General features: G+C 37.5%; 3 protein-coding genes across 4 annotated transcripts; all 3 read right to left on the reverse strand.

Moving 5' to 3' along the window:
• Positions 1-556: 556 nt before the first annotated feature.
• LOC129256571 (calcium-binding protein P-like) lies at positions 557-5,453 on the reverse strand. Of its 2 annotated transcripts, XR_010293233.1 has the most exons (5): positions 5,391-5,453; positions 4,917-4,997; positions 2,157-3,266; positions 1,793-1,861; positions 557-1,343 (listed from the first exon to the last, which is right to left on the reverse strand). XR_010293233.1 is itself a non-coding variant. In XM_064097834.1 (4 exons), the coding sequence occupies exons 2-4, from the start codon at positions 4,984-4,986 to the stop codon at positions 1,854-1,856; spliced, it is 1,188 nt and encodes a 395-aa protein (XP_063953904.1). In that variant the 5' UTR covers positions 4,987-4,997; positions 5,391-5,453; the 3' UTR covers positions 557-1,853. The 2 variants fall into 2 exon arrangements, 1 of the variants encoding a protein (XP_063953904.1); XM_064097834.1 differs by having other exon boundaries at positions 557-1,861.
• A 2,926-nt stretch (positions 5,454-8,379) lies between these two features.
• LOC129255996 (skin secretory protein xP2-like) lies at positions 8,380-14,554 on the reverse strand. Its single transcript, XM_064097919.1, has 5 exons — positions 14,299-14,554; positions 10,898-11,119; positions 10,306-10,458; positions 9,212-9,682; positions 8,380-8,546 (listed from the first exon to the last, which is right to left on the reverse strand). Exons 1-5 carry the CDS (start codon positions 14,552-14,554, stop codon positions 8,380-8,382), a joined length of 1,269 nt encoding a protein of 422 aa, XP_063953989.1.
• A 256-nt stretch (positions 14,555-14,810) lies between these two features.
• Positions 14,811-17,469, reverse strand: LOC135153797 (loricrin-like). The gene is made up of 3 exons (XM_064097946.1): positions 17,395-17,469; positions 16,835-16,927; positions 14,811-15,845 (listed from the first exon to the last, which is right to left on the reverse strand). Exons 2-3 carry the CDS (start codon positions 16,914-16,916, stop codon positions 15,334-15,336), a joined length of 594 nt encoding a protein of 197 aa, XP_063954016.1. The 5' UTR covers positions 16,917-16,927; positions 17,395-17,469; the 3' UTR covers positions 14,811-15,333.
• Between the last annotated feature and the right edge of the window lie 2,756 nt (positions 17,470-20,225).

Raw genomic sequence — 20,225 nt, forward strand, 5'->3', positions numbered from 1 at the left:
ACTCTTTCTCTATCACACACACAAACACACTTACAACTTCACCTCTTTACTCTTGCACAGATGCATACACTCACACTGTCTCTTTTACTCTCATGTCTATCCACATTTCCTATGTTGCTCCCTCGTTCTGTCCTTTATTCCTTATCGTATCTCTATTCCTTTAACAATCGCTTCATTGCGAATTAAAATAGGAAATGGGTGAATATGGGGAGGGGAAGTGAAGACTATGTATTTTGGAGGTGGAAACCTAGCAAGGAAGTAGAAGGAAACATCAACTATTCTTTCAGCACAAAGCGTCCATGTCACTCACTCTCTTTCACTCTCTCTCCCTCTCCACAAGATTTCCCTTATTGTCTTATTGTTACCGTCGTGTTGGGGACTTTTAGATAACGAAATCAATGAGGATCCTTGCAAATGATATAACGCTATCAATACGTTACTTAATACTCTTGATCAGTATTATAATAACATGTAGAACCCTACCCCGCCCCACCACCACCACCACCACCAGAAAAGACAATAAATAATTAAATATGAATACAGAGACAAAGACATTCTAGAGAAATCAATAACTATTTAATTGGGATGAAACATACACTCCAATCAAAATAAATATATAAATACAAACAAAAGTACCAATAAAGAATAAATAATATCAAACAAAAGTGAAAGAAATAAATAATGAGCGTCAGTGGAACACGAAGGTCAATGATAGAATAACGTAAACAGGAGAAATATGGACTCTTGTCGATGTTCCCGCTTCAGAAACATTGATCTCTTCGCGAATGAATTCTTTAAAACAAACCCTTTGCAAGATGAGGCCCGCTTCATTAGGACCTTCAACTATGGTAACTTTTGCCATTATTGTAACTACCATGGAAACCTTAATTGCGATTGGCCGCTGAGCCCTTGTTACCAAACATACCATAGTTTACAACGTTTTATGAAACAGGCGCCACTTCCGGTGCGGAGATGATTTTTATATTAGAATAGGTATATGGGGCCAGTGCAATTATGCATTGACGTGATAGAGGTGTAAATCTTGATTGCAGTATAAGAATTTTATAGTGACTTGTACAAAAGTATTCTATCCTTGCTCATCAAAAGGAATAATAATAATTTCGACAAATTATTTAAGACAATAACACTCATGTTAAATCACATTCCCTGTAATGACAAGCAGTGGAATTCGGTTTCTCAGACAGTTAAGACGGTATACTATTTTCAAACTACCTGAGATAAACACTATAAATTATTCTACAAACGAAAACATAAATAAATCCTAAATTATACAACAAAATCACCGTGTATCATAAGTCGAATCCATTCTTTCGGAGCACATTCTGTGGGGGGGAAAAGACAGTAGTGATTTTTTAATTGAAAGTCAAAGGTTCTCTTTTGGTATTATTTAATTAAAAAGCAACAAGTTTATTAATACATTTGTTACGATTTTTCAAATTATTATATTTTTGAAAACTTTTTCTAACTACTGAAGACGGGATGTAAGATCTTGTGGTTTACATATAAATGTGGCTTCTATGGTGATCCAGCTATAAACTATTCTTATAAATTTATTTCAAATACGTTTTATTTCAGGTATTTTGGAAGAGGAAACACTTCCGATTTCATCTGAGAAAATCTCACAGGTACATTTATATCAATTATACAATTTCTCTTACTTCAAAAGGGTCGATTCTTTCAGCGTTGCTATTGCGGTATCGGACACAATATTCACGTAGCATTATAAGAAGAAGTAACTTAAAATGATTTCATATTTTATGGAGCTACTTACAAATAAATAAAGTTTGGTTGTTGCCGAGTTATGTCGCTCCAGTAATGGGCAATGGACAGTGCTAGTCATCTGTATGATATTGAATAAATGCAAAAGAATTTTTTTTTTTTTTACGATAATATTATTATACTATTTCGAGAAAGGCACGTGCGGAGAGAGGAAATCAAAATTTTTATTAGACTATTTAGGGTTAATGATTATAATCATTTTATAATGTTTGATATTGATGCAATTTACTGTATATAAGAAAATAAAATAGGAACATAAATTCTTCGAATCTATATGGATTCATTAACCCCTTCAAATGAGATTGGTCATCAATTAATGTTGTTTTCAAAAGGGATTTAAAGGCTAGAAGACTTACCATTGTCATAAGCATTGTTTGATGTGCAACTGTTGCCAGGTGCGTTTTGAGAACAGCTAGCAGTGTCATATCTGAAACCTGGAGCGCCCGGAGCTGCCTGAGCTACTCCCGGTGCTCGTGGTAGAGCCGGAGATGCACGCCCAAATGAAGGGGCATACGGTCGACGTGGTGTATTGGGGATGAATGGGCGAGGAACTCGTGGAGGTGTTCCTGGCCGAGGTGGAAGCCCTGGAGGAGGAACACCAGGTCTACCAGGAACAGGCGGTAAATTGGAAACACCAGGTCCGGTAGGAGCACCGGCGATACCAGGTCCACTTGCAGCACCAGATACTCCACCTGCAGTGCCAGTACCAGCATCAGCACCAGCGGGAGCTTCTGTTCCCTCCTCTACATCTGTTCCATCATTACCGTCATAGTCGTAGCTCTCCTCGCTGCTGTCACTGTCATCTCCATCAGTACTAGCTTCTCCACCTTCAGCTCCAGTACCGTCTACGCCATCTGCGTAATTGCCGAATGCTCCAGTTCCTGGAGCGCTTGGAGCGTATCCAACCCCTGGTGCGTTTGGAGCATACCCAACTCCTGGTCCGACTGGAGCGTATCCGACTCCTGGCCGAGAGGGGGCGAATTGTCGAGGAGATTGTGGCACAAATCCTGGAGCAGCAGGTCTTGGTGGTAAGGGGGCGAATCCCGGTGCCCTTGGTGCTGGTGGTAAGGGTGCATAACCAGGTGCTCCTGGAGAGGGTGCGTACCCTTGGGTATCATGCTCGTATCCCGACGTTCCTCCTGCGTATCCTTGATCCGGGTTGAATGATGTGGGATTATGTGGAGCTGGCGCCCTGTGAGGTGGAACTGGTGCTCTAGGAGCATGTGGAGCTGGAGCTCTAGCTGGAGGACGAGGAGCAGGTGCTCTCGCTCCGGGTTGGTATCCCGGGCGACTTGGTGCACGAGGAGCGGCTCGCCCAGACGAGCGGCAGTATTCGTAGTTGGTTACCTGTATATTCTGTCGAGTAATAGCATCTTCTTCTTCCAAGTCACAAAGGTCGTTATAAATCTTGCCGTTTGTGCCGCAGACCGGTCCCGAGGCACCCCTGTCACATGAGTCTCTCGGTGCTAAGGTAGAAAGAGACAACGTAAAAAAAAATTATATAACAAAATAAAACAAAAAATGAAGATAACTGCCACACAAAACATTCGTTCTCGAAAGGAAGTAAAATGTGCAAAAGAGCAGTCAGAAAAATTAGGGAGATGCACATCCATTCAAAAATAAAATTTCATTTTCGTGAACGTAATGTAATTCATCGCCTTACAATTCCTATCCCCCAAACAAAGACATCAAAACGTATCTAGAAGCGTTCAAAGGGGAAAAAACACATTTATACAGTGCGTATCAAAAATAGTTTACACTTAGAAAAAATCCTGTAAAATTATATATTTGTAATATCCTGAAGATTTTTCCACATTTTAACATTGGTACAGATCCACTTAAAGTGATTGGTTAACATTAGTTTGACTTTAAAAAATCTGAGCTAGAAGGTCACACTTGTCACCTGTGTCTGTGATATGTTACAAAAATAAAGCCCAGAAAAAATTGCGTTCGAAAATAATTATTTAGTGCTTCAAAAATTGAAATATAAAGTGACCGAAAACACCATCTTGATTTCATCCCATACACTTATGTGTACTATTTAGGCGTCTATAAGACGCCTATTTACAAAATCGGGGTTTGGCTTGTAGTTTTAGCTTTTCATTCTCAATAATGGTTGTTTTCAGGGTTTATTAGTTCTAATACATGCACTTGTACACATGTTTCATCTTGGTTTGAGAATTTTTTAAATCGGCTTCTCACAAAGTTAAACAATACCTTTAAGCAAATGACGATATAACTGTCAAAAAATATATCCGCCTGAATGAGCGCCACTTACTTTTGAAAAGTTAGTGAAAAATTATTTGCGCAAAACTCTGAAATAGTTATGCGAATAAAAGTAGACCTTAATCATGAAGAACACGAGGAATTTTGCTAGTAAAATTGATTTGAAGATATCTTTTACCCTTTTCAACCTGTTTTCTTGGCCAAAACACTTCGAAGAGTGCATTGCGCCTCACCCCACTCCCCCACACACCGAGGCCATCGTGACGATGTTTGCTTTACACGGAGATGTGACATAAAATGGCTTAGGCTTCATTTTCATTTTGTTAATCATTGTCAAGCTTGGGAAAAGTGTGGAGAAACAAGTATTAAATGAAAAATGAAAGGTAAACCCACTTTAAATGATACAAACTTAGTGAAAAAATGCTGGAGATGTCAGATATAAACTTTTGTTCAGATTCAGTTATGTCCTCAGGTCCAGCTGGCACAAAAAGGGTAAAGGTTGTGCTTACTTAGTGTTGAAATTTCAATTTGGGTCATAAAATTGTTACAAAATGCTTGAATGTATCCGTTTAATTTCAATTGACTAAAAGTGTAAGGGAAATGGATGAGAAATGTTTCGCAGGGTAAGTTTGATTTCGCCCTTTCCCCTTTACACAGCATGAAAACAAGCATTTCTGCGCAAACAGATTTCTGCGTGCTTTACAAAAATGGACAGTGCTCACTCAAGTGTAACATTCTGTCTAAACTTTAACTTGCATTAGATAGATGAGACCCAAATCCAAGATTACATGTGAAAAAACTACCCACATGTTGCATATTTTTTAATTCCCAGGGCTTTTTCAAAGTGTAAACCTTTTTTTGATACGCACTGTATATACATATATACTTACATCTTGGTGCCGCAAATGACGCAGATATCATCAACATTAATATGGCCACACTCCTCAACACGTCCATCATTGTTTTTGCGTCTAGAGATTAATGGATAACAAATAATAAACATATTACACAATCGCAATCATCATAAAATTGTAACCAGTATAATATTTACATGTATTGACTGAATCCTTATTATTTTGGTTCATTTCACATCCCCCCCCCCCCACCCCACAAAAACACGATCTAACTATAGGACATTGTATAGTAGGTCCATGGTACAATGAAACCATATTTTTTACTTGGTACACAGCGATATACAATCCAAATCTCGTAAAAATCTACCAGAGGAGTTGTTAAAAGTAACATCCAGAAGCTAGCAATGAACTAGCGATTGTCAGGATTTTTTGTTCGCAAAAAATAACCAAAGATGACTCAATTACGTGAACCTCAAACCTGATAAGAAAAAAAAATGCTGGAATACTCACATTGTAAACAGAACTCAAAACTTCTAAATAATTTGTTCGTCTCCAGAAGAGTCAGAAGATGAAATTAATGTTAGATCGCTCTGCGCAATGTCTATTTATACTGTTTTTTTTTGTTCATATCGGTTAATTATGACACGGGGAAATAGGCCTATTAAACTTTTGTAAGAAAAAAAAAGAAAAAAAGAAAAGCTTTAGAAAGTGTATGGGATTATTTTTTTTCTAGATCGGACAGTAGCAATATCCGCTTAGAAGCCATAATCCACGGTCGTATCAAAGCTTAAACGATAACAACACTCATCCATGATACTAGCTGAATGTCACAGAGCAAGATATATATGATTTGAATGTAATCATATAACAAATATATCATGCCTTTGGTCTAATTCTATACTTTCCCCCTTTTGATTGCATCTTTATCTTTGCCGATAAAACACATGGGTGAGAACTGCGAACGGAAAACTGGAGTCAGGGTATGAGTCAGGGATTAGCACGATGAAGGGACAGAAAAACAATTTTCGAAAGGCTCATACGATATAAATCTATATGATTTAAATCGTTGATGGAGTAGCGAAGGCCCATGACCTATTTCTCTTCAATCAATCGTTTCAATTGGCCCGTTTTGAAGTGACGTTTACTTGTTGATTTGAACTATTTGAACCAGTGTGTTAGAAAATCGCACGTACTTTGCACTTGATCGATATCATGATTAATTTAAAACATTACGAGCCGGTGGAAAGCCAGAATTAAAAAATAATTTTAAGTTACATAATGGTAATTTTTACTGTGCTTGTAAAACTCTTCTTGACAATCATTCCGATTCGTAACAAGTTCTCCTGTAATGAATTCATGTTGACGTCCACTTTATAAAACATATAATGCACAGGTTTGGTGATATGTGTAGTTTTACAGACATCTCGCTTATTATATAAATACAAAAGTACTCGGCAAGTCTCTTGCTCCTGTGACTATCAACAATATTAAACTCACACCTGCTCATTATTTTGTATCAAAATTCAAATTCATCACAATCAATGTCGGCAATTAACTGGGTTTTGAAATATATTTTGAACATTTCTATTCGTCATTTATTTTTTGGGGGTATTTTTATCATCTCTCATCCGTTTCCTTTCCGATCTTTTTTTTATATCCATGTGTTTATCGTCCCCTTTCTTTCTTTCTTTCTTTCTTTCTTTCTTTCTTTCTTTCTTTCTTTCTTTCTTTCTTTCTTTCTTTCTTTCTTTCTTTCTTTCTTTCTTTCTTTCTTTCTTTCTCCTTTTCTCTCCATTCGTTTGATTCTTTTTCTATTTACCCCCCCTCTCTCTCTCTTTGTCCCACTTTTCTTAGTTCGTCATTCACCTGATTTGCTCGGAAAAGATGTTCTATTTTTGATTTATTCAATATTAATCATGTTGATTAGTTCATATATTTATTCGTTATCTATATTTCTGTCTACTTAATTATAAGCCGTTTTTCACTTTGCTTATACTCTATATTGAATTGTGATAAGCTTTATTAATATGCTTAGTCTACCCTGAACAAAATTACCAACTTTCTAACATTTGATTGCAATTCAATTCATTTTATTCGTCAAAAAATAATAAATTACATGAGGCATAAACGTTAGCAGATGACATCATCATAGCAGAAAAGCAACGAGCATACGATATTACACCTTCTGCGAGCTATAGGAGGTAGCTTGAGAAAATTATCCTGAGAAATGCACATCAACAACAATCATGAAAATTAAAAGCAAAACGATTAAAGCAAGAGGTATCTCACAAAATTGGAATGCAAATACTGCCTGAGTTTAAGCATAGAATAGAGCTGTCTAGGCATTAAATACTGAGTGATAAGCTGGATCTAATTGTCCAATCTTAGCTTGAAAAGGCGAGACAACTATGATTACAACGTTTTCCATGTTTGCTCGAATTCAAAGAAAAGAGGATTAACCCTTTATGAATATTCATCATTTTTAACACATCAGCAAAACAAGTTGGATCAACTTGTTTTGCTGTCCTTTTGCAGATTACTACCTTAACATTTTCATGCAATTAATGTATTACCATAAAATGCCTGATTTAAAATAGACCCCTTTCATTTAAAAGCACATTTCAATGTGAATAGAAGCAACCCTGAAAATTAGTGTTATTACTTATAGACATAATATAGCAAAACACACACTGTTCTTTCACATGCGTTTGACACGAGCTTTTGAAAAAGTCCAATGATATTAATTACATTGGACTATAAATGTAACATTATACTGATACAAACAAGTTCCGTGATATTTATAAATCCATCAATTGGCACCTTAAGAATTTGTCCCCATTATTAACTTTTCGATCTGTATTTCGATGGATTTTATCTTAGTTTACTCTTAACGAATGCCCGTCGAATTATAATTTTATATAATTCTTATTTTAAGGCAGTAAACTATATGCGTTGGCATTTTAATTGAAGGTTTATCATAATTAGCACTTCACCATGTTTACCTCGCAGATATGCTTCATGGAATGGCCATTTGTTTTACCTGGCAATCAACATTCATAGAATAACTTCATACAAGCGTAACCTCTGTAAATAGGCATATACTTGATACAATTAACTTCGAACCATGTGGATTATAATTTAAATGCGAACTGTTCACTTTGATAGAAAAGTTTAGTTTATAAGAATACAATCAATTTGTTCTAAGTATGTGAATGAAAATATTTTGTTGTAAACTTGTAACTTGATATGAGCATACCTTTTCCCAGTATGGCATGTTTAATAATCTATAAGAATCTAAGCACAATTTTGGACTGCAAATATATTAATAAAATATACAACTTTTACAAGAACAAATAAAATAGATAAAATTATAATTTAAAATACATGTTTATACATAACAAAAAAACCAATTTCAAACCATAAACAGAACACATTGCGCTAAGAAACACCAGTAGTAAGCGCCTTATAAATGTTATGTATAATTATTATATATATTTATCTAACAGGGTCCGTTTCTAATCTGTTTAAGACGATGATCCTTCCTTACACACGCCGAATGTCGTAGATCACATGAACTTCTGTAAGTTTGTCCGTCAGTCCCACACACTTGCATCGGTTGAGCGATGAAAAGACGAGGACAAATCTCACAAGGCTCGTCAGCAAATCCTGCAAATCAAAAGAAAATAAATCACCTATTTAGGTAGCATATTTTGGAGTTTCGCACGATGCACGGCTGATTCAAGAAGACAATAAAGGTATTGAAAGTGCCCGTCAAATGACAATGCACAGTTGAAAGGTCATTTTCGAAAATTCTTAAAACCAGAACCGCAGCTCGTCCTTAGTTTTGGAGCTGACTAACAATTGCAAACATGTTGTTTGTCGTTTGTCAGAGTCCATGCAGTACAAAATTCCTGTTTTGATTTACAAATTTTCGACTTTACGGTTGCTCATTGTCATGGAGGACATTTGAAAATATAGTTCTATGTTCGTAAAAGCGTCACGCGTGGTGCGTAACTACCTGTTATTAGAATAGCTTAAGGGTGTAGGTGATGATAAATGTGTTTCTGCATACAACGATTGACGATCTTAGATTTTTAGAACTACAAAGTGCTTTTAAGAAACCGTATTAATTATTTATTTTGTTCTAGACAACGATTAAATCATTTACAAACATATTCACAATTCGCTAATGAATTCACCCTTTTACAGATATTGGGCGATACGAAAGAGGAAACACGAGAGTGTCAAATTAACACTATTTTGACTAATGAAAACTAGGCGTGTAGGGATGTTTCGAAAATAATAATGTATAATTACCTAAACTGATTTACCATTATCATTAGTTGGAGCGTCGCATCCGTTACTTGTCCCTCCATTTTCTCCATTTTCCCCGCATTCCTTATCTCTACTTGGTGTCTCAGGTTCCGGAGCTGGCGCTTTCGGTGATGGCTTCGGAGCAGGAGGAGGTGGAGGAGGAGGGATCGGTGCTTTTGGTTTGGGCGCTTTTGGGACGACAGGTGGAGGAGCCGGCCTTCGTGGAGGAGCGGATGGAGCCGCTGGACGGCGAGCGGGAGAGCGGGGAGCTGGGGGAGGAGCTCTAGGAATAGTGTTGGAGATTCGATGACGTGGAGATGGGGCTGCGACATGGGGTCTAACTGGAGCTGCAGCAGGTGTATTTCTCCCAGGGGATAGATGAATGTCTACCTCTCCTTCGGTTACCTCTCCGCCGTGTCCTCCCTCTGATGGTTCGACATCTCCTGGTGAAGAGATGTCACACTCCTCGCTGCTGTCGCTTCCACAACCTACACAATTGCAAAATTTATATAATTATGAAATTTCAGGGATCCCAAAAAAGTATTTCTGAATCCCCTGAAATACCATTAAAAGTAGGTAATTATCGAATTACAATATTCAGGGCATAACGCACCGCGATAGTCATCATAATTATAATCATAATCAGACTTATACTTAACATCTATTGTATAATGATATTATTTCATTCTTGTGAGGACGACAAGAGCAGTCTTGCCGAAGTGTCCAGTTTGGGTGGTCTTTTTCACTAGCAGCATATGCCCACGAAAGAATACATGATGTACCGTGAAACCACTATCATTTTAATTGTCCAATTCTATCAAGTCTGTCGAGTGCCTCTTAGAAAGAATAAAAACTACTTACATGTATATATACCTGTCTAAATTTAGTTCTTTACAGCAACAACAGCCCTTATTCTAATAGTATTAGTGAACGGGAGTAACGTTTGTCGAGCAAATCACAACAACTCTATACGACGACAAATGAAAACTTGAGACGGCAGAATATAATTGTATTATTATCTGTTTTGTCATAATGTTGTGTTAAGGAGTTATTTTCGCACGAGGGGTAATAATAGAAATTGCATCCCTCTTGTCGTACAACTTCAACTAACCTGCTCCTCCTATGCTTCCTCCATCAAATCCTCCGTCAGTTGCGTCATTAGTGCCATCTACCCCATCTACAGCATCATGAGCTCCAGCTGAGGGGACGAGGGCCGGTTGGTCTCTAGCTGGAGGAGCCCGGGCAGGAGCGCCCATGACAGGTGCTTTTGTGAAGAAAATGCATATTTGGCAACAATGAATACGAAGAATATTATCATGACTATTGGAATGCAGAGACATGAAAATGATATCAGATTTATATCAATCTGTAATGTTTGTAAAGGATTCAGTCATGTTTATGGGCAAACAGGGACGTAAATCAATGTTTCGGATGGGGGGGGGGGGAGTTTATTTATGTCACAAATTCTGTTCTAATACAGAAATTGACAATTTAGCATCAAACCGTACAAAGCATTTCATGGGCCCATTTCGTCTGGGGACAATAGTGACTCTAATATGCTTGTGCCTGGGCCCATACATGTCTGTCGTTGTTGGTGCTGGATACGCTAGTGATGATGCACATGACACGAGAGAATATTCACAGCTACTAAAGCCTTCTGATTACCATGATTATCATAATATCGGAAATTTGGAATGACAAACCTTTGGGTGCCCGGGCCGGGGATCGGGGCCTTGGGGCACGCGGAGGTGCTGGAGCAAGTGGTGTTCTAGGGTTTGGCATAGGTGCTCGTGGGGCTGGGATCGGTGGAGGAGGAGGAGCTCGAGGTGGAGTACCATGCGCAGGAGCTGTAGGGGTACAGGGAGCAGGGTCTCCTCCGCATTGCCCATTGGAGCCACACGATCCTCCATTGTCGTCTCGTTTAACTGTTTACAAAAAATAAAATGATGACACTGTCGATCGTTTCATTTGTAATATCAAGTAAGCATGACTTTCTGCACTCTAGAGAGGTAACTTGCTACACTCTAAAAAAAATATTGGGTAAAAATATTCCATGAGGATCATGTGTCCAAACAACATTGGGCATTTCTTTTGGGCATTTTCATTATCCAGTGTGATGAAAATTTTGCCCATTCTAAAGTAATTGCTGCTTATTTTTAACCTTACTGGACAATCAAGATGCTTCCCGCATTGGGTAAAATACTGCCCCAAATTAGTTGGAACATAATTACCCTCGTGCTGGTTAAAATTGTACCCAATATGTTTTTACAGTGTATGAAGCCGGGGCGTTGTGAGAATTTCACACATTTTGTAATCAATTGTAAATCGATTTCGGTCCAAGAAGCAATCATAAGTCTTGCAAGAAAATTCAAATAATTCCGTATTAATCATTTTCTAGCTCCATAACAAAATCTATAACTGGCAATGGTCCATCGTTTTCTACTGTTAAAATTTACACTTTATTCTTCTAGCAACATCTACAATGTGCATAGAGGGGCATCGTTACCCCCTTTTCATAGGAGATGGCATTTTAAACTGGTTAAATTGGAGAATCTAATCACAGATTATGTGATAAGCAAGTAAAAGCCATTCCATCAGTTAATGTGCAACTTACAGTGGATTTTCTTTTACTAGCTAGTATTAAATACTGCAAGAAAACTAAGCACGCGGAAAAAATACTGTGAATGATATTGGTTACAATACCTTTTGTTTCAGCCGATATCATCGATGAGAGCATGATTACAGTAAGAACAGTCCACATGTTACGGATACACATCTTCTGGCAAAACTGACAATACTGGCAATGCAAGGATAACGGTAAAATCAGTACGGTGAGGAATCAGTATTGCAATGAATATGATGAAATTCATATTGCTTATAATATAAACATATAAAACAACAATTTTGACGAAAATTGTTAATTATGAAACTAATAATGATGATGATAATAACAGTAGCAATAACCACGAGCATTGTAAGACGAATGATAAGTCATGGACTGCATTTATCAATAATTGACATTATATAAATGTAACTATAAAAAAAAATGACTGCCAATCTATACAATATATACCTCTGAACTTTTGCCATATGGCCATTTTATCATTACGATATACAGTTCAAGTTTCTCGCTCTTACCTCTTGATCAAAAAAGGAAACAATAGTGGTATTATTCTCTGTCTTATTGTTCAAATCTGTCTTCTACTCTGTACGAAATATCCGATTTAAAGCATGATATTTGCCAGTTAAATGGTGAATCCTACTCACTGAAGTCGAAGTGCCCTTATATACATATCTCGAAAGGCTTGTTCTTCAATTTACTTATTTTGCTTTATTTCAATAAAAGGTACTAACTCTGTTTCTTAATTATGATTTTTTTAGTCATTCATCATTAATTGAGGCCATTTGATTTTTATTTCTATCTATGTTATCATCATATCAGACTTATTTCTTACTACGTTCTCTTAAATATCACATTTCAACCCTTTCTCAAGTATATTGAAGGCTAAATCGATTAAGCTTGATTATTGTATAAACTGGTATATTAAGAATACACAAAGTTGCATCTGAAAAATAGATATAACTATGCATATATCTTTATTGCGCGGATGATTATATACCGTTTTAAATGTCACGCCCTTTATCCCGTTTCTATCACGACAGATGCAGGTTTGTTATCGCTTTGATACAGGAAGTCAAGAAAAAGAATGAATGCATCTTATTCAATGTCAATCTGAGATGAGAAATGACGCATCTCTGATATGAAAAAGGTCAATGATGAGACTTTTATTAATCAACATAAATTAGGCAGGTGGGATAAAATGTTGCAGAAACTTGCCTGCCAATTTCATTTCCGATGTCTTTCTTTTAACCATTTGTACTCAATTTCAATATTCGCTAAGGGTTACAGAAAGGCTGATGAATTCGAGGCCTTGGATTTTTTTTCAATATACATGTATACCCAAATTCATGTAAATTACAGTCGCTAGTTTCCAGATCTTCAAGGAAGTTAAATGTGCTGGTAAATTTGGGGGCTTCGGGATTTTCGATTTTGTGGGACAACTTTTTGGGTTTCATCGCGTTCTGGTATACCACTGTAATACGGGTGCACTGCAAAAACGCTGGTGTTAATTTAACACCAGCCTGGTATCTAAATCGGTCCACACCAGAGAGGTGTTGAAACAACACCGATTTGGCGTTAGGCTAAAACTAATTTGGCATTTAAACAGCACCAATAAGTGTAAAACCAATATCTGTTTGATTCTTAACTTGTGTTGTTTCAACGCTTCTCTGGTATGGACCGATATAGATACCGGGCTGGCGTTTAGTTAACACCGGTGTTTTTGCAGTGTGACTTATAACTAGATTTCCGTCGTTTTTATCGTCTCCTGTCTGCCGTTTATTTTACCTTTTTCTTCACCTTCATTTTCTTTTTTTCTACAGACGTAATTACCTTATGATTCGATCAGATTATGTTTCCTATCTCTCATTTTCTCTTCAAAATACGAGTACGCACTCCTTTCTATCCGCCTGGAGCCTTCCTTGTATCTCAAATCATCGAATTTTCCATCGGCCTCAAACTAACATTAACGAGAGCAAAAACACTCAAAGGCAACTTCAAAGTGTAATGCACCAACTCAAAATCATCGTTATCATTCAAGGTTTAATACAAAGGTTACATAAAAATGTAATAAGGAATATTATGTAGAGAGAGAGAGAGAAGTTTGATATCTCAAAAATAACGTTACTCTATAGGCAATAGGCCTTACACATTATTCGGATAGTTTTTATATCATCCTAAGTATTGTCGATGACTCTTGCAACAGAGATAGTGGTTCGGGTTTAATACGATAATAATCTGTTTTATAATATTCCCAGGCTTCCATAATTAGTTACTATTTTTGGGGGGGGTTAAAAATATTTATATCAGTGCAATCAAATGAGTACTTGAACATTTTCATAATTTCATAACGTTGAGATCATGGCCTCCTTCCATACAGGATGTATACTGGAGATCGCACAGAGTGGTATACGTTCTTCCATCTGACCCGCAGACTTCACTACCCCTTGAGACCCCTTGAGATCTCAACCGGACACGGGATACAGATGTCAGCATCCTTCGTATCGCACCCTTCCTCACACACTTCTTCAACATGTTCACCATCAGTGGGGTTTCCACCATCCCCGTCACCACCACCATTACTACCATCTTCGTCACCATCACCTTCCCCACCACCACCACCACCACCACCATTACCCCCAGCCACACCCTTCCCGCCACCACCACCACCACTTTGTTCTGTGGAGCTACCAGTAGGAGAATTGGAAGAGTAGACAACAACTGGAACCAACTTAGGCATGTTAGGGATGAGGTGAACAATGGTTTGATGGAAACCTGATGATACTTTCTTATCGCCTCCTTCTTTTCGAGTGCTGCCTCCTGTATCACCCGCATCCTCACCTGCGTACAGGGAGAACAAGGTCGTGAGATACGGGCGTTTTAATCACAGGAGGCAGTACCATCCATGAACACACATCAAGACCACAACAATAACAACAACAAACATTTTATTTGGACAACCGAGACAGGATACAATCTAAAACGGAATCGAATTAACTAATTCGTGTTATATGTTTTATTATTCACGTATAAATTTCAAAACAAAAAAAATCTATAATAAATAAGTACAAACAAAATAAATAGTAAACAAAAGTACAAGATGTAGATCAAATGGAATGAACTTAATAAATATCAATTCTCAAGCTATTTATATCACCCAAGTCATTGGATTCTATTCCTAGAAGAAATGTGAGTAACGGTTCGAGAGGAACATATAGTAACAATTACTACGGTATAAAATGGAAATGACATTTAAAATATTATTCTTGATGTGACATAACTAGACCTGATAATTTCAGCTAAAGTTTTGTCGAAAACCTATAAGAGGACTACCGCTACGTTCAATTTCAAAGAAGGAGAAAGGGAACAAACAAACAAAAATCCTTAGCCCACTCAAACATACAAGCAAAGTAACATACAAAAGATCAACGAAATATACTCATTGCTCAACCATTTGGGCCACCAATATCAATGCAATCAAAATCTATAGCTAGCAATGACTGTCATGGGGAATGAAGATTACCGCGCACCTGACGTGCCCCCAGCATCTCCACCACCATCACCGCCTTCGCAACCACCTTCACCACAACCACCGTCACCCCCTTCACCACCGCATCCTTCGCCTCCTCCTTCACCTCCCTCGCATCCCTCCCCGCCACCGGATTCGCCATCTGTACTCTCTTCACTGCTGGAGCTGCTGCTGCTACCTTCACCACCACTGACACCACCATCGGCACCACCACTGGCACCCTCTCCAGCATCACAACCACCACCACCACTGGCGTCTCCACCCTCACATCCTCCGTCACCGCCGCCATCACCGCCGCCGTCACCACCACCACCATCGCCTCCACCGCAGCCGCCTTTTCCGCATCCGCCATCTCCGCCACCGTCTCCGCCATCTCCGCCACCGTCTCCGCCACCATCGCCTCCACCGCAGCCGCCTTTTCCGCATCCGCCACCGTCACCACCTCCATCACCGCAACCATCGGCTCCTGCATCGCAAGTGCCTCCTCCTCCACCTCCCCCTCCTGATGGAATAATAACCAACGTAATAAATAACAAGAACGTGGGGGGGGGGCTTGATATCGAGAATTGATGTATATGGGAACCGAAATAGTCATTTCCAATTCATACGTCCTTTTTTCAAATGTTTTAATATAACTTTCATGAATTTAGAAATTTTACAAATTTGCTTGGAATGGTAGCGGTTCTTTGTTTTGCTTTATTAGCTATTAAGAGTAATCCGTAAGCATAATGCTGTGCGTGAATACAGGGGCGGATCCAGGATTTTCCAAAGGGGGAGGGGGCAAATTTTGCGGAGGAAAATTTTGACAAGCCAAAAAAAAAAAGGTTTTCAACCATGAATTAAAGACATTTCGTGCCCGAAAAAAGTTGACAAGCAAAAAAAAAGGTCTTTAATTTTAAAGGGGGGGGGGGGACATTTCGGTTTCAATTGTATTTTTACATTACAAATTTTAATTTCTCTTCTCAAAGGGGGGCACGTGCCCTATGTGCCCCCCTCTGGATCTGCGCCTGCGTGAATATAAATTTGTCATTTTCGTGTCATCTAATGGAACAAACTGTTGGGCATTTAATAGTCGTTCAAATGTCTTTAATATCAAGAAGCATACATTTTCTTAACAACTTTCTCACATAATTATGTTCTCAATGTTAGGGACACTGCTAAAAACTTACAAAGCCCGAAATATTGTTTTTCTTTTATCACTAATCAATATTTTTGAAAGTCTGGAGGATTATGCTCATTCAAATATTTAATTGTTAGAAAGAGGATTTCGGAAAAAAATAAAAACAGACATTGACTGTCGGCTTGTTTATAGATCCAATATAATCTGTCAAATATTATTTGCATTTTACAAATTCTAAATCTACAAGAAATTCCATAGCAAGGCAAAAGTGAACATGCTGGAAATAAAAAGAAAATGATTCATCATTTTGACATCAAACATAATGAGTGGTAGCTGAAATATATATATGTATATAAAACAAAAAATCTTACGCTTTTCTCTTGGAGCTCCTTCAGTTACCCTACACAAGAGGAAGAAACAGACAAGGAGTGCCAATCCGGTGACAGTCTTCATTATGATGGCTTCTGAAAATATAATATTTATTTCATTCACCTTATATTTTCAAATTACAGCAAAATATAACAAACATACAACGCAAACTAATTCGAAATATATAATATGCGGTAATGAGTAAATGTAAATAAAATGGCATACAAATTTCAATAACATGAAATTAAAGGCAATGGTAAAAAGCTGATTTTGTACACTGCATTCCCACCTAATCACTTGTGGACAAACAGTTATCAATGGTTGAAATTTGTGGAGCTGACGTTTTATGATATGCGATGTATTGCAGGAACTCTTAATATAAAAACAAATGATTTATGTAAATCATGTTTTTCATAGTTTCTTTTGCGAAAAATTAACAGGAAATCTTGTAAGTATTTTTCATAATCCAGCAACACTTTTCTTCAACAGGATTCACTTTAAATCAAAACATTTTATGTAGTAGAAATTCAATACCAAATGTTACCAAGTAGATTATACTCACAGCTTATAATCTTGTAGCCAGGAAAGAATATGTGCAAATGTTTCTTTGATTACTCTGCTTGGGAGAGTGAGTAGTGAGTTCGAATAAAATTCTCCTTCCTATTTATACTTGATTTTAAACTCCATGACCGATGATGCCAATGGGTGGGCCATCTTCACTCGACATTGGGCGGGCACGAGATGCTCAGGGTATCTTGGGATAATCTTCAAAAATAGGAAATAAATAATTACGACGTCCATGGGCCCTGACGATATACATATTTGTCTATCTACATATTATAGGTATAGAAACTAATAAATATATCAATCGTTGCTTTGACAATGACCATGATTTAACATGTAAGCGCCGGTCAAGAAAAGGGATAAACGTTGTTTGATATCACATCTTGTACTGTACGAGACCACACCCTCTCTAAACTGACACATCTGTTAGACAGTATAAACTGCAACACGTGGGAAGATAATAGGCGAAATACAGAGATTTACGTCAGAGCTACAATGTTATCATTTTCAATATCATTGTTTCCGAGAATTCATGAATGACACATATTGATATGAGCATCGGGCCGGATTAAATGTTTTTTTTTACAATAAATATTTTGTGATTTTTATCAAATGTATTATTGTTATTTTATTAAAAAGTACAAACTTGTACAGGGGCGGATCCAGCCTTCGCCAATAGGGGGGGCCGGAATTTTGTCAGCCATATTTTCCCCGATCGGCCGCTCGAAGATGATTTTTTTGTTTCTTTCTTTGAAGGGGGTAGTCCTATAAGTCACTTCTTAGCTTTATTCTATACACAACAAAAAAAGTAAGTCCCCCCTTGAACAAACATAAATAATTTCCGAACCAATGCGAGTTTTTGATATATTTTTACATGAGCGTGTAGGTAATTTTATAAGCTACCATCTGAGTAAATGTTATGGACGTATTTTACGTCATGCTTCAGTGAGCACCATCAGAAGGCAAAAATGTCACTTTTCAAAAGTCACAAGCCAAATATCATGACTTTGATTCCATTTTATTGGAACTGATTCCATATTCTCATCATGAAAAATAGTCAAAAGGCTTGTAAAAGGCACTTTCTAAAAGACGATGCAGCTTTTTTGGTTAAATTTCACGGTTGAATAAACACAAGTCCAAATTTGCTATAATTGGATTTTTTACGCATTTTTATCATTAAAAATGATAGAATATGATGACAGTTATTTTGGGGAAGAGTATCTTCAACAATATTCATCGTTTCACGGTTCAATGAACATATATTGAAAACAAAAAATACGATTTTCAAATATCATAGGCAAGAATTGTTTCATTTTGGTTACTGAAACTGATCTTTTATCAACTTTGTCGTTATGTTCATGACCAATTAATATGTTTTAATGATTCAAAGGCGTTTACTTAAATATTCACGCTTGAATGAACATGTGGAATGTGATTAGCTCTTTGTTACGTTATTGGAAAAAATGCAATTTGTAACTATGGATATCTGTCACAAGCCTCCTTGCATGGTTCATTTGATTTTATTTTTATGAAAATCCCGATGTTTAATGCATCAGTGAGCACACAATATTCGAAAATTATGCAAATGAGAAGAAAGTTCAAGGCCTTGGCCCCACTCTGTGCCGTATTGAATTGCTATTTTGATATGCGCGCCTTTTGGATAGTGTTACTCTGAAGCCATGTGCGAAGTTTCATGAAATAACCGTTGGCAGAAGTTACAAAAATCGTCCATGAAACAAACCCTTATTTCATATTTGTTGAAATTTTGACTTCCTCTCTCATAGACTTGTGTACATTATGGGTGTTTATGTTTAAGAACAAGTAACCCCTTATTCAATATGGTGGAACTTTTTTTCAAGGCTGTCTTTAGCAATGTCATTTGGCAGTAATGTTTATCAACCTATGGGCAGAATTCTGTGCAAAAATGAAATCGATTTGTTTATTTATGGATGAGTGAGCACGCATCAAAGTGGGAAAATGGGTATTTTCAATGTCACAGACTCATTTTAAAGGGTAATAGGTGAATAGTGAGGGCAAATTCGGTCTCAAATGTGACTTTAATTGCTGTTGTTTTTATCATCCATCATTTCTATCACCACACACTTTCCGAACTTTTAACATTTTCATGGTTGAGCGAGCACATTCGAAAAGAATGAATACTCTTTATACTGCATAAATGTATTCTTTTCCTTACAATTTCTCATGATCAGTTTGATTTATGGACAAATCAGGGGTGGATCCAAAATAAAAAAATGGGGAGGGGCCTATAATCGGGGGAGCTACCAACATTTTCAAATTTTAATATGACCTATCAAGTTGTAGAGGATACTACCGAAACCCCCTATGATGATACGTCACAATACAGGGGCCGCGGAACGGTTTTCAAAGTGTGGGGGGGGGGGCTTAGCCAAAAGTGGGGAGGGTGGCTGACCATGCAAAAAAATTACAATCGTATGGTCATATTTACATTGTTGTACATGCTTTTGGAAAAAAGTGGGGGACCCCAGCCCCCCCCCCCCCCGCTTCTGCGGCCCCTGCAATATTGTGCTCTTTCAACCATGAACATACGATATCAAAATTGTGTGTGGAGTGGCTAAATGATGGATAGTAAAACAGCATTAACATCATAAAATTCACCTAACAACATTTTTTGCCCAACTTTGTATTTGCCCAATCTGAAAAACGACTCTTGTGACTTTCAAAAATGGTCATTTTTAATTCAATCTTTAATTACTCATGCATGACTCAACCGATCAATCTCATTTTTCCCTAGGAGTTGCTTAATGAGTGTAGAAAACCACCAACGAAATATCATATCTCAAAATAATT

This window comes from Lytechinus pictus, chromosome 3 (genome assembly GCF_037042905.1).
Source record: "Lytechinus pictus isolate F3 Inbred chromosome 3, Lp3.0, whole genome shotgun sequence".
Taxonomy (NCBI): Eukaryota; Metazoa; Echinodermata; class Echinoidea; order Temnopleuroida; family Toxopneustidae; genus Lytechinus; species Lytechinus pictus.

Coding starts and splice junctions, on each gene's coding strand:
- LOC129256571 (XM_064097834.1), bottom strand. CDS start 4,986: ATGATGGACGTGTTGAGGAGTGTGGCCATATTAATGTTGATGATATCT. Junction 3,267..4,916: donor GTCATTTGCGGCACCAAGAT/GTAAGTATATAT, acceptor TTTCTACCTTAG/CACCGAGAGACTCATGTGAC.
- LOC129255996 (XM_064097919.1), bottom strand. CDS start 14,554: ATGCCTAAGTTGGTTCCAGTTGTTGTCTACTCTTCCAATTCTCCTACT. Junction 11,120..14,298: donor TACGAAGGATGCTGACATCT/GTATCCCGTGTC, acceptor TTTTGTAAACAG/TTAAACGAGACGACAATGGA. Junction 8,547..9,211: donor CGCTCCAACTAATGATAATG/GTAAATCAGTTT, acceptor TTTGATTTGCAG/GATTTGCTGACGAGCCTTGT.
- LOC135153797 (XM_064097946.1), bottom strand. CDS start 16,916: ATGAAGACTGTCACCGGATTGGCACTCCTTGTCTGTTTCTTCCTCTTG. Junction 15,846..16,834: donor AGGAGCTCCAAGAGAAAAGC/GTAAGATTTTTT, acceptor TTATTCCATCAG/GAGGGGGAGGTGGAGGAGGA.